Below are 14,741 nucleotides of genomic sequence, written 5' to 3'. Positions count from 1 at the left end.
TTTAGAGATGTGGATCAGAAATTGGCTAGCTGAAAGAAGACAGAGGGTGGTGGTTGATGGGAAATGTTCAGAATGGAGTACAGTCACAAGTGGAGTACCACAAGGAACTGTTCTGGGGCCGTTGCTGTTTGTCATTTTTATCAATGACCTAGAGGAAGGCGCAGAAGGGTGGGTGAGTAAATTTGCAGACGATACTAAAGTCAGTGGTGTTGTCGATAGTGTGGAAGGATGTAGCAGGTTACAGAGGGATATAGATAAGCTGCAGAGCTGGGCTGAGAGGTGGCAAATGGAGTTTAATGTAGAGAAGTGTGAGGTGATTCACTTTGGAAGGAATAACAGGAATGCGGAATATTTGGCTAATGGTAAAGTTCTTGAAAGTGTGGCTGAGCAGAGGGATCTAGGTGTCCATGTACATAGATCCCTGAAAGTTGCCACCCAGGTTGATAGGGTTGTGAAGAAGGCCTATGGAGTGTTGGCCTTTATTGGTAGAGGGATTGAGTTCCGGAGTCGGGAGGTCATGTTGCAGCTGTACAGAACTCTGGTCCGGCCGCATTTGGAGTATTGCGTACAGTTCTGGTCACCGCATTATAGGAAGGACGTGGAGGCTTTGGAGCGGGTGCAGAGGAGATTTACCAGGATGTTGCCTGGTATGGAGGGAAAATCTTACGAGGAAAGGCTGACGGACTTGAGGTTGTTTTCGTTGGAGAGAAGAAGGTTAAGAGGAGACTTAATAGAGGCATACAAAATGATCAGGGGGTTGGATAGGGTGGACAGTGAGAGCCTTCTCCCGCGGATGGATATGGCTGGCACGAGGGGACATAACTTTAAACTGAGGGGTAATAGATATAGGACAGAGGTCAGAGGTAGGTTCTTTACGCAAAGAGTAGTGAGGCCGTGGAATGCCCTACCTGCTACAGTAGTGAACTCGCCAACATTGAGGGTATTTAAAAGTTTATTGGATAAACATATGGATGATAATGGCATAGTGTAGGTTAGATGGCTTTTGTTTCGGTGCAACATCGTGGGCCGAAGGGCCTGTACTGCGCTGTATTGTTCTATGTTCTATGTTCTATTCTGCCATGTATAAATTTCAGTAAATGTTTGAGATTACTATTTCATCAGGAGTCAGGTACATACATCACATGGACAACCTCAGATACAACAAACAAAATGTCAATGATTAATTTCAGGATCCTAAGGTAGAATTGTAATGCAATGAGTCACAAGTTCGAAAGATGTGAAACTGATTTTGAAGAAGAAATAGACTTAATTATATGCCTTTCACAACCTCAGGCAAGTCCAAAGCTTTTCACTGTCAATTAAGTATTTTTTGCATCGCAATCTGAATTGTAACATAGGAAAATGCAATAGCCAATTTGTGCGCAAGATCTCAAAAACTAAAGTGAGATAATGAAAACACATCTCTTTTAGAAAAATTGATTGAGGAACAAATGTCAACCAGGACAGAGAGAGAACACCTCTTTGAATTGTGCCATGGTTCTTTGACAACCATGTGAGGGGGCAGATGGAGCCACAGTTTACAACATCATCTGAAAATTAGCAACTTCAATAATGATACACTAATACAATGAATTGTCCACCTGGATTTGATGCTTGGATCTCTTGATTGGGGCTTAAATCCATGACTCAAGTCAGAGCCATGAATACTACCATTGAGGCAAGGCTGAACTGCAAAAGCTTGAAATTACTCCAGTTAATTTTTACTTGTATAGAAGCTTGACTACAATGTGCAACCAATGTGCTTTGTTACCTTGAGAGTTATATGATTATCCTTGCTGAGTCCCCAAAGTAAGCGAATGATTGAGCTTTCAAATACCACTAACTTTTACCTAATTCTGAACAACCTCAGGTGAGCCAAATGACTAGAAACGGATACATATATAAGCCTCAGAGAGCAAGATTTCTGAAGCTAATTGCTGGTGGAGTCGTTAAGATATCGCCACCTCAGGAACAGGGTGCAAAGATAATATCCTATAATTATACTATTTATCTTCAATATAAAAGCAGTGCTCCACATGTGACAACATGAAAGTACACATGGTGGAGATGATGAATGCTTAGGCATAATGCTTGTAATGCTACAAGACAATGGACAGCATGGCTATTTTGAACACGTCGTTCTCAAGAAATGTATTGTGTTTCTCAAGTCTCTGAATGGATTCAAATTCAGCTACCTTTTATCCTGACTATGGAATAAAAATAAAATCCACACCTCGCCAAGACTGTAAGCACCAAATTATTCACCTTCACTATTAATTTCTCAGATGGTGACTCACAGAATATGACCAATAATACAATCCCTTTCAATCGGTGTTACACACCTTTAAAAGGGGACTTGCCTTCAACCATGGCTGCAATGATGAAAGAGTCAGTTTTTACTATATGCAAGGTGAATGGTAAAAGCCTGTCCCTTAATGGGCCATCTGTTCCTCTTTAATATGGATCAGAAGCAATTTGTCAGGGAACTGTGGTAATAAAGGAAGAAATTGAAATAATTGTCAAGTGCAGATTGGGGAAGATCATGTATCACCACCTCAAAAGCCTCAATTCGCTGAGTTTTTATCCCTCTTTAGAAAAGCAATGTGTGAACAATGTTGCAGTTTTGCTCCTAAAATTCTTAATACTTAGAATATTCAAAAAATAAAATTAGTTACATTCAATGTTCCCTCTATTTTTTTTAGGTAGTAAACGGCTTGTTTTTAAACCTCACAGTACATTAGATTTCTGCGCAGTTGCACACCCACGCAGTTCAGAGAGAACATTGGTTACACTTTTATTAATTACACTCTTTAAATAGGGAGTCTTGCTATTAGTGGAGATGCTAAAAAAAGGAAAGTTCTGAAGAAAAATCAATGATTTAATTAGTACGTTTGAATTATTTGAATAATTTTATTAAACCAGTTAACACCAATTATATTGTGGGGGCTAAATGATTGGAAGTTATGTAACCTTAATAGTGTTAACAAACGAAATGATCACAAAGCGGGGGTGAGGAGAGGAGAGGAAGGGGGAGGATGAGGAGGGAGGGGGGAGGGAGGGAGGGGGGAGGGGGGGAGGGGGGAAGGAGGGGGGAGGGGGGAAGGAGGGGGGAGGGGGGGAGGGGGGGAGGGGGGAGGGGGAGGGGGGAGGGGGGGAGGGAGGGGGAGGGGGGGAGGGGGAGGGGGGAGGGAGGGAGGGGGAGGGGGGAGGGAGGGAGGGGGAGGGGGGAGGGGGAGGGAGGGAGGGAGGGGAGGGGGAGGGAGGGAGGGAGGGGGAGGGGGAGGGAGGGAGGGAGGGGGAGGGGGAGGGAGGGAGGGGGGAGGGAGTGGTGAGGGAGTGGGGGAGGGAGGGGGGGGAGGGAGGAGGGAGGGGGGAGGGAGGGGGGGGAGGGAGGGGGGAAGGGAGGGAGGGAGGGAGGGAGGGAGGGAGGGGGGAGGGGGGAGGGGGGGAGGGGGGAGGGAGGGGAGGGAGGGAGGGAGGGAGGGAGGGGAGGGAGGGGGAGGGGGGAGGGGGGAGGGGGAGGGAGGGAGGGGGAGGGGGAGGGAGGGAGGGAGGGGGAGGGGGAGGGAGGGAGGGAGGGGGAGGGGAGGGAGGGAGGGGGGAGGGAGTGGTGAGGGAGTGGGGGAGGGAGGGGGGGAGGGAGGAGGGAGGGAGGAGGGAGGGGGGGAGGGAGGGGGGAAGGGAGGGAGGGAGGGAGGGAGGGAGGGGGGGAGGGGGGAGGGGGGAGGGGGGGAGGGGGGAGGGAGGGGAGGGAGGGAGGGAGGGAGGGGAGGGGAGGGAGGGGGAGGGAGGGGGGAGGGATGGGGGGAGGGAGGGGGAGGGAGGGAGAGAGGGAGGGAGGGAGAGGGGGAGGGAGGGAGGGGGAGGGAGGGAGGGGGAGGGATGGAGAGGGGGAGGGAGAGGGGGAGGGAGGGAAGGGTGGGAGGGGGATGGGAAGTGGGAGGGGGATGGGATGGGGGAGGGGGATGCAGAGGGGGGGGGAAGAGAGAGGGAAGGGGGAGGAGGGATTGTCTCGAATGGGCCCCAGGGTATCCATGAAAGTGGTCTCCCCATGCCATCCTTGCTTGACACCAGTCCGTGCTACTAAAGCTTCTAAGGCTTCCCCCACATAATGTGATCCTCCTCCCACTGGTACACATCAACTCACCAAGTCACCTTCAAAAGCACCCTTCCAACCTGTGACCTCCACCACCTAGAAGGACAAGGAGGGCAGAAGCATGGAAACACCAACAGCTGCAAGTTACCCAAGTCACATACCCTTATGACTGGAACTATTTCGCCATTCCTTCTCTGTCACTGGATCATAATCCTGGAACACCTTCCCTAACTGCACTACGGAAGCACCTACACTGGATGAACTGCTGCAATTCAAGGAGGTGACTCATAGCAAAGGGACATTAGGGATGGGTAATAAAGGCTGTCCTTGTCAATGGTACTGAAATCCCAGAATAAATAAAGAGATGGCGGAGGTCGCATGTCTGGGAGATTCTGCCAAAGAAGCCTCAGCAAGTTGCTCCAGTGCATCCTACAGCTATTATACACAACACTCATGGTTTGGTGGTGCGACTGGATGTTTAGGGGCTGGTTTAGCACAGGGCTAAATAGCTGGCTTTTAAAGCAGACCAAGGCAGGCCAGCAGCACGGTTCAATTCCCGTACCAGTCTCCCCGAACAGGTGCCGGAATATGGCAACTAGGGGCTTTTCACAGTGACTTCATTTGAAGCCTACTTGTGACAATAAGCGATTTTCATTTCATTTCATTTAAACTAGTGAAAGAAGTGGCAATCAAGCAAACTGCTTTGCCCAGAATAACATCCAGCTTCTCGAGTACTAATGCAGTTGCACCTACCAAGTCTATCAATTAATATTCTTCCTGAAACAAAAACAGAAAATACTGCAGTCTCAGCAGGTCTGACAGCATCTGTGGAGAGAAAAGGGAGCTGACGTTTCGAGGCTGATGACTCTTAGTCAAAGCTGGGGAGAACTGGGAATGGAGTCAGATTTATACTGTGGGGGTGGGGGGGGTGAAGCAGTGGGGCTGGATACGGGGCCAGCGATAGGTGGACATAGACAAAGGTGTTGAGGACAGAATATAGAAGGAAAGTAAATGGGGGTGATGAAGGTTAGGAAGGGTGCTGATGGTGACACAAAGAGATTAAAATGTGTGAATGGCAGAATAAAGGTGAGCAGTGTGTAAAGAGCAACTAGGAACAGTTGGCCGGAGTGGGGGAGAGGAGGGGAACAATAGTGAGGGGGAAACAGGTCAATGGAAGAAATGAAAATAAAAATAAATTGATAGAAATAAAAATGAGGTAAACGTCAGCTCTCTTTTCTCTCCACAGATGCTGTCAGACCTGCTGAGATTGTCCAGCATTTTCTGATTTTGTTTCAGATTCCAGCATTTGCATTAACTTGCTTTTAATATTCTTCCTGACTTGTGCCTTCTTGTGTTGGAGGTTTTCGGTAGTCACGAGGTGAAACTTTGCAGAGCATCTAATTTGTGAAGCACTGCAGTAGGCATGGCATTCAATTAACCAGTCCAGTTATATATGTGGTCAACAGTGACCCCAAAGATGTTGCTAGTAAGGGTTGGACGATGGTAATAGTATTTAATGCCATGGGAAAGTGGTTAAACTCTCTTTTGTTGGAGATTATCATTGCCTGGCACGAATATTACTTGCCACTTAACATGGGTATTGTTGAGGCATTGCCATGAACAAACATTCATTATCTGAAGAATATTGAATGGAGTAAACTACTGCAAACTAGAGCAAAAAGCCTGACGTCTGACCTTATGATGGAGGAAAGATCACAAATGAAGATCGTTAGGACATGGGCACTGCCCTGAGGAACATCCTGCAATGATGCCCTGCAATTCAGTTCCAACAACTAGAACCAATCTCCTTTGTGCCAGGTATGCCTCCAGCCATTGAGATTTTCCTACTTATCACTACTGTCTTCAGTCTTACTGGAGCCCCTTGGTGCCACATTTGGTAGAATACTCTTTTTATGATAAAGGCTATAACTCTCATTTTGCTTCTAAAATTCAGTTCCTGCATGCAACATTGTAACTAAGTCTGGAGCCAGGTGGTCCTGGGGTAACCCAAAGCGAGCAAGTTACTTGTGAACAAATTTTACTCAACAGCAGTATTGCAACTCCCTCCATTACTTTGCTTGGAATAAGCCCATATGGTGGTAATTGATTTGGTTGGATTTGTCCTGCTTTTTATGGATATGGCATGTCTAGACAATTTTCCACCTTGTCAGGTGTTGTAGTTACACTGGAACAGCTTAGGAGTGCGGCAAATTCAGAACCAAAGGTCTTCAGCAATATAACTGAGATGTTGTCAAGGCCTGCAGATTTCCTGTGTTGGATGGAGTGAATCGGACTGAAGACTGAAGAGGAAGCCAAAGTGAATCATCCACTCGGCAAGTGTAGCTGAAATTATTTGCAAATGCATCAGCCTTGACTTTTGCACTCTGGATTCAGCCATCGTGGTTCCATCTCCTCCCATTTGATGCTAACATAGTCCACCATTACTCATGAATAGATGTGGCAAAGCTGCAGAATTTTGACTTGATCTGCTCGTTTTACGATTGCTTAGCTCTGGCTATAGCTTACTGCCTTAATTGTTACCATGCATGTGATCCTGTACTGAAGCTTCACTAGGATGGCATCTCATTTTCATATATAGCTTCTTCATTGAATTCTTCAAAACCCTCCTTTAAAACAATATTCATAATTTATGTAATGGATAAAAACAAAAATAACGTAAAGTTAAATTATAATTCTTTGGGCAACCGAATATTTTATTTCTCCAATAGACTAATAAGATGCAGACCAGTACCAGTAGGTCACCAGGTTCCAAGGTCATTTACTTTGCACACTGAGGAGCAACAGAGCCTATTTATTTTTTACATGAGATGTGAAAGAAAGACAAGTGATCCTGAGGTGGGGTGTCCAAAAACAGCTAGTGCCATTGGTGACAGCTGGGAACCAATTTCACAGTAAAAGTTCTTAGTCAGGATAAACTAATAGCAATTTTCTTCCATTCTTCCTTTGTTCCCCCAGAGACTACAATTCAAGCAGGGGTATTACCCCACAGATATGTGCTGCCTTCTGGTACCTAACTATGCAATTCTTCATTTGGAGTTTGCTTATGCTGCCTGTAGATTCATTTAATTATGGAAGGATCAAAATAGAGTCCCTTTCTGGTTTGCACTGTGTCCACGTTCACAAGCATCAAAGACTGGACAATGATCAGTCATGTAGGATTCAACTTTCTGCTCCTTTAGCTTTACGCTCGAGATCACTTTTAGTACTTCCTCGACTACCTGGTTGTAATCAGCCAGCTAAGCATGGATCATATATCAAACCTGTTGTCTTCTTGGTCCATCTACGTAGATCACAAGAATTAAGGAAGTGAATCTATATATGCATTGCGAGCTGAATACTTCTCAGGAGCAAGAATCCTGCCAAGATTCCCTTTTATTTTGTTACGGGAGGTAATTATACCACCACATCTTCTGGCCTATCTAAAATTGGTCAAATTCTTGACAGACCAGGTGTTGAATCTAAAACCTTTATTCTTTGCATAAATCAGTGTGGCTCTGTGAAGTGTATTTATCAGTAATTTAGAAGTTAAATTTAAATGGGAAACAATATGCAAGACTCCTTTTTTAAAGCAGTGAAAAAATGCAATTAAGACAGAGTTAAAGACGATTTCTTACCATAAGGAGTCCTTCCCGCCAACGGATTTATTAGTGGCGTAGGATTACCACTTCCTTCCCTTCTGGTTCTGTCTGCTAGTACTGGAAATTCTGAGAGGTCTAACCCTGTAACATTTTCACTTCCATCTAAAACACAAAACAATTTGAACAATGCTGACTTAAAAGTAATAACATTTACTTTAAAAAAAAAAGTTAACTAAAATAATTTTTACAAGTGTTTTTAAAATATACCTATTCACAGCTATCCTGATACAACATTTGAAAAAATTCATTCATGAGGGTGTGGGCATCGCTGGTTAGGCCAGCATTCCTAATTGCCCTTGAATAGGCGGTGGTGAGCTCTCTTCTTGAACTGCTGCAGTCCATGCGGTGTACCTACACCCACAGTGTTGTTAAGGAGGGAGTTCCAGGATTTTGCCCCAGCGATATAATTCTACAGGGCAACTTCCAGGAGGTGGTGCTCCTTGTATCTGCTGCCCTTGTTCTTCTAGATGATAGTGATCATGGATTTGGAAGGTGTTGTCCAAGGAGGCATGGTGAGTTGCTGCAGTGCATCTTGTAGAAGGTACACACTGCTGCTACTGTGCATCAGTGGTGGAGGGAGTGAATGTCTGTGGAAGGGGGAGCAATCAAGCAGACTGCTTCGTTCTGGATGGTATCAAACTTCTTCAATGTTGTTGGAGCTGCATTCATCTAGGCATAGAATTCCATCACGCTCCTGACTTGTGACTTGTAGATAATGGACAGGTTTGGGGAATTAGGTGAGCTACTCACCGCACAATTCCTAGCCTCTGACCTTCTCTTGCTGTCACAGTATTTATATAGCTAGTCCAGGTCAGTTTCTGGTCATTGCTAACCCCTGGGATGTTGATAGTGGGAGTTTCAGTAAATGTAATGCCATTGAATGTCAAGGGGCAATGGAAAGATTCTCTGATGTTGCAAGATGGTCATTGTTTAACATTTGCATGATGCAATGGTTATTTGTTACAAATAAAGGATATTTTGATATCACTGCTTCATTTGTATTTTAAATACATTAAAACAAATTAAAATTTGATTTGATTTATACAGCCACATCTGCAAAACAAGTAGAGAATGGGTCAGTTCATTGGTGAAGTTGTATAGCACAGTAATTATCAAGGTGACTGACTTAGTTTTCACAGGGAAATTGACAGATTTGTGGATTTCAGTCACCCCAAATATCAAATAAATTCACATGCAAATAAATTTTGACTTACTACGTCACCATAAACCAGTGTCCCTTGTTATAAAAGGTAATTGATATGTCTTGTGCAATTGTCAAACACATGTAAAATGCATATTAAGATAAGTTACAAAGAAAATACTTTAACTTTAAGTTTGCTCAACTGCAGAAAGACCCAGAAAAATGAAATGAGTATGCCTGGCACTTACTCGACTCCGTTTCTGACCAATTTCAGAGGGTAGGTACTTAAACAGGCATTAGACAATAAGCGTATGCAAGAGGTCTTATGCCCACTTCTGATGGCTGCCAGGGATGGATTAATATGCCATCATATTTAAAGAACCCTTGGACATGGACAGACCACGTTACAATTGTACCTTCTTGTCCATTTTACATGTGATAAAAACAAAACCATTTCACGTCATGGTTTATTTCATTTTTTAAAATAAATTTAGAGTACCCAATTCTTTTTTTCCCAATTAAGGGGTAATTTAGCTTGGCCAATCCACGGGGTGTGGTGGCGAGACCCACACAGACACAGGGGAAATGTGCAAACTTCATATGGACAGTGATCTGGGGCCAGGATCGAACCCGGATCCTCGGCGCCATGAGACAGCAGTGCTAACCACTGTGCCACCGTGCTGCCCCCGGTTTGTTTAATCTTAAGACATTCCAAGTGACTCAAATTACTAATGTGATTTTTAAAATGGTATAAAAATCTGCAACCAAGGATGATTGGTCATGCTCACAGCAGAGTTCATATTTGCAACAGGAAGAGCAAGACATGAACGGCGTACGTGATGGCCATTTGTGCCATTCCAGGCCTCCATGTCTTATTGACAACCACCACAAATAATAATTTGTGTCCTGAGCCATGGAATTAAAAAGTGCAATGTAATTGAACCCGTGCACACATGGGAGTCTAAAATATGGCATAATGCTAAAGGGAAATATTTTGGTCGTAAAAAACAATCAGAAAAACAAATTTACCTGTGCCATTGAAAATGTTACTTGAAAGTGAATTATTAATCCCAAAAGCCTGATTCCTGTTCATCCCAAATCCAGACATACTGTTAAAAAAAAAGACAATTATTAAATCAAAAATACTTTACTCGCACAAGCATTTTGGTAGTAAAAGTTTTGGTTGGATACAGAAATCAATTATTATGTATGCAATTTCTGAGCCCGAGATATCAAGAAATGGCATTTTAAAGATAAAAACTGGCTGAACATTTTTAGAACCCCTTTAAAAATGAGTAGTCATACAAATTAATATATTTTCCGGAGTTAAGTTAGGACTAAATACTTTGAGTCTAACAAAAATGGTACCATGAATGCAACTGAAAATAAAGCAACGCATCTTATTGTCTTATTGTACCCATCACCTTTCACTGGTTCAAACTAATGGAAACCCTGGTGTGCAATAAAAGACAACATTTGTGTAGCTTTCTTTAAAATAATGCAAGCCTACATTGTTATGACCATTGGGCTTTATTAGATGGTAGGGATGGGGACCAGAGCTGTGCACGGTTGTTAACACCATCTTAAATTGTACCCTTGAAATCTCCAGCACCACTCATGACCCGAAACAGGTGGAATACCATGGAGAAGGGAAGACTGCGTGGCCACGAGCGAGTTCAGTAACATCCACGACCCAGTGATCAACTCTAGTTTCTGCTTCCACCCGTGGGCCCGAACAATGATTGGATATTCACCGCCTGCCTGGCCAGCAGTGAAGGAGTCAAGCAACAACCCACATCTGACCTTCTCGCAGGGAGAGGATGAATAAAACCGGTGATCTAAAGGAGGACTGGCCGAGATTCTGCATCCTGAGGAGAAACAAATCACAAAGCTGCTGGAACATCTACTGAAGTTGAGGAAAGAGGCCGCGTGGCAATGAAGCAGTATCACTGAATCCAACAGGAAATCAAGCAACTGGGAGAGAATGGGAAAACAGGACTGGAGGATGCTTTGTGGTGGCAGACCTCTTGGGTTTGGGGTATTAGGGTGACATTCATCCCAGGATCAGAATTGCTTCCTAAGCGACACCAACGGTTATTGGACTTGTGATTGAATGTTTTATACAGTGCCAGCAACACTGGAACTGAACCATTGCTAGTCGTAATCAAAGCACTGCGCAAGCCTGAGGTAAAATAGAGCATGCAAGATATAGTTTAGGAAAATTAAATTCAAATCTAACCGCCTGCCTGACCAGCAGTGATGGAGCGAGGAGCACGGGGAGTTTAGCATTTGTTGGCCATCTTGCAGGGGTTGGTAGCAAAGGGCAAAAAAAAGCTGAGGGGGGATTGAAGTGGTGCATAATGGGATACTCGGGCTTGACCAAATTGTTGGAATAGGATTTAAAAGTTCTTACCACCCCACATTGATTCTGTATACACGTCCCACAGCCTCAGGAAGGCAGACAGCATTATCAGAGACCCCTCCCACCCAGGCATTGCCTTCGTCCAGATCCTTCCATCAGGCAGAAGGTACAGAAGTCTGAAGACTTGCACATCCAGACATAGGTACAGCTTCTTCCCCACAGCTACAAGACTTTTCAACGACTCCCCCGCGGACTGATCTGTTCCCTGTAAGAACACTATTCACGACGCCCTATGTTGCTCTTGCTCATGTATTTGCTCGGTTTACTTTGTTTGGAACCTTTTTCCGCACTGTAACCAATCACTATTTGTAGATGTACCATTTGTTAATGTTCTCTGTTGATTATTCTTTTTGTCTACTATGTACGTTCCCTCGGCCACAGAAAAATACTTTTCACTGTACTTCGGTACATGTGACAGTAAATCAAATCAAATCAAAATCAAGTTAATAAAGACAGATGTAAGTACATGTATAGTACCTTAGCCATCTCACTGTTTCCATGCATAGGTCTCTGTTTGGTCCCCAATCATCCCCATCCGTACTCTTACGAGCCACTGACAATTTAGATGCCTATAGAAAGCTTTTGGATTTACTTTTATGTTAGCTGGCAGGCTATTCTCAGACTTTCTTCTTACCCCCTTAGTTCCTTTTTCACTTCCTCCCTGAACTTTTTAATATTCAAGCTTGTTCTCACTTGTATCATCAATCTGACATCTGTCATACAATCCCTATTTTTGGTTGATCTTACTTACCCATTTCTTTTGACAGCCAGAGAACTCTGGTTTGATTGCCCTTCCTTTCTCCCTTGCAGGATACTACCGAGCAATTTCCTTCCTGAAGAGAGCCATTTGCTCATAGCCATTTTTTTCTGACAATCCTTGATTCAAATTTACTCAGGGCAAATCCATTCGCAACCCACTGAAACTAGCTGCCTTCCAATTAAGTATTTTTACTCCAAGTGGTCGGTTAGCTCAATTGGCTGGGAGGCTGGTTCGTGATGCGGAGCCCCGTCTTCTCAACCTTGCTCCTCGTCTGAACCCTCAGGTGAAATCACCACCAGTCAGCTCTCTCTCAAAAGGGAGCAGCTGATGGTGCTCGGGAACTATGGGGAGTTTTGTTTTACTCCCAAGTTCCTTTTTTATAGCTATTCTAAACTTTATGGCATTATAATCACTGCTCTCTGAATGTTCCCGGACTAACACTTGATCCACTTGACCCATGCCACGCCTCAAATCAGAATCAGCAATATCCCTTTCCTCATTGGGCCACAAATGTATTGTTGGGACAGAAACATACTGATCAAAAAGGTCCTCCTGAATACACATCAGAAATTCTTCCCCTCAATGGCTTCAACACTATTACTCTCCCAGTCTTTATTAAGATAATTTAAGTCCTTCATTATGCATACTCTATTACTCTTCCATCTTTCTAATTTCCCTGCATATTTTCTCTCTATTTTCTTCCCACTAGTTGATGGCCTATAGAACACACCCAGTAGTTTAAAGGCACCTCTATTGTTTCTTAATTCTAACCCATTCAGGACATCTTCTTGCTCCAGCACTATAATATTCTGCTTAATTAACACAGCCATACCTTCTTTTCTTTCTCTTCCAATTTTCGACAACACCTTGGTTGGAATTTTTCCAACCTCGTTGGGGTAAATCATAGGACAATGATCAACATTCTGGCAATGCATTGAAATTTTAGCAATGCGCATGGTCCTGTTGCTGTGTCCAGAGCCTGGCAAAGCTTCAGAGCTGACTTCATGGTGGGAGGTCAATGGTCAATCATAGGTCAATGTACATGTCAGTCTCAAGGCCGAAGGTGCTCAAACATATTCATGTAGAAGCATTCCCCCTGCACGCAGTGATATTCTGGGCCTTCTTTTAAATATGCCGTCTGCACCCTTTCATGAGCACCTCAATTCACAAAAAGGCTGCCAGCCTGACTTCCTGTCAGGCCTTCTGATAGCCACCCAGCACCCACGTGCCACCCACTAACTCTAATGGGATCGCGAAGGTGGCCTGTTAATTGGAAGCCTCTCAGTAATTTGCACTGTAGGTGTATCACAGGGAATGATCCAAAAACTGGTGAATGTTCTACGTTCTGGAGATATTGACCTTTGTATCCAGTACTTTTTCTTACCTGATCCTATCCAAGATATGAATGACTGCCACAACATCATATTTTTATGTGGCTGTTTGCATCTCCAGATTACCTGTATTATTTACCTTGCTTTGTGCATTTATACACATGCAGCGTAAATCTAGCTTAAACATTCTTGCATTCCCTTTTAGTCTGATCTCACATAATATCCTACTAGCGCTTACTTTAGTTCTATTGTATCCCCCAATCCTTTGTGCAGCTGATTTCTCCTTTCTAATCTACATTTTGTTGCACAAATTGGGTCTATTGCTTTGAAAAGTGTAATTATCACCTCTAAAAGATACTTGAAACCCTTTAATCCACGTGTTGTTACTGCAATAACACAACTGTTGCAGATCGGGAAGCGTGGGGCGATTTACTTTTTCATCAAGTGCTGTTTCCTCAAAAGTTAAAGGTATGCTAGAAGGTGATCAGTAGCTCTGAGTGGGCTTCTGGGATCAAACTGTATTTGAACTTCAACGAGATCAAGTTTTGTTTCAGTGTAGTAGGTTACAGTGAAACATTATGTCTTGTATATATTATACAAATATTGATTGCAAATAACAACATTGGCAAGCTGCTGGCCAGAATGTTGCAGAAGTGAGACTATTTTTGTTAACTTTAGAGAGTTCAAAAGTTCTCGTTCCTGTTTTATATTGCTCTCTTAAAACAGGATACAGTGCATGTGATACAGAGTGTCATGAACACCGCCCAGTCCATCACACGAACCCGCCTCCCATCCATTGACTCTATCTACACCTCCCGCTGCCTTGGGAAAACTCGCAACATAATCAAAGACCCCTCACACCCGGCTTACTCACTCTTCCAACTTCTTCCATCGGGCGGGAGATACAAAAGTCTGAGACCACGCACTAGCAGATCCAAAAACAGTTTCTTCCCCGCTGTTACCAGACCCTCTTATGGACTGAACTGACCTCCTCATACCTCATACATCTTCTCCAGGGAGTAGTACTGCACTCCTGTATGCTTCACTTGATGCCTTTGTCTTTATATTTACATTGTGTATTTTGTTTGCCCTATCTATTTTCTTTTCATGTACGGAATGATTTGTCTGAGCTGCACGCAGAACAATACTTTTCACTGTGCCTTGATAACGTGACAATAATCAAATCCTGCTATACATGCTATACTAAGAGCCCTTCCACAGAGCCCATTGCCTATTTGTTATTAGCAATCAGTAGGAAATTCAAACCAGTTTAGAATGTTAGTTTGTATAATTAAACTATACATTTCCATCGTAATCACAAATAAAACACTG

The 14,741-nt window shown here is 43.7% G+C and overlaps 1 protein-coding gene across 1 annotated transcript in view; it reads right to left on the bottom strand.

Moving 5' to 3' along the window:
• Positions 1 to 14,741, bottom strand: part of cnot2 (CCR4-NOT transcription complex, subunit 2) — a 204,802-nt gene that overhangs the window by 61,142 nt on the left and 128,919 nt on the right. The window contains 2 exon segments of the mRNA XM_072485099.1: positions 7,732 to 7,857; positions 9,926 to 10,005. Coding sequence (XP_072341200.1) covers positions 7,732 to 7,857; positions 9,926 to 10,005 — 206 coding nt within the window.

This window comes from Scyliorhinus torazame, chromosome 19, assembly GCF_047496885.1.
Source record: "Scyliorhinus torazame isolate Kashiwa2021f chromosome 19, sScyTor2.1, whole genome shotgun sequence".
Taxonomy (NCBI): Eukaryota; Metazoa; Chordata; class Chondrichthyes; order Carcharhiniformes; family Scyliorhinidae; genus Scyliorhinus; species Scyliorhinus torazame.
This window is presented reverse-complemented; position numbering and strand designations above follow the sequence as displayed.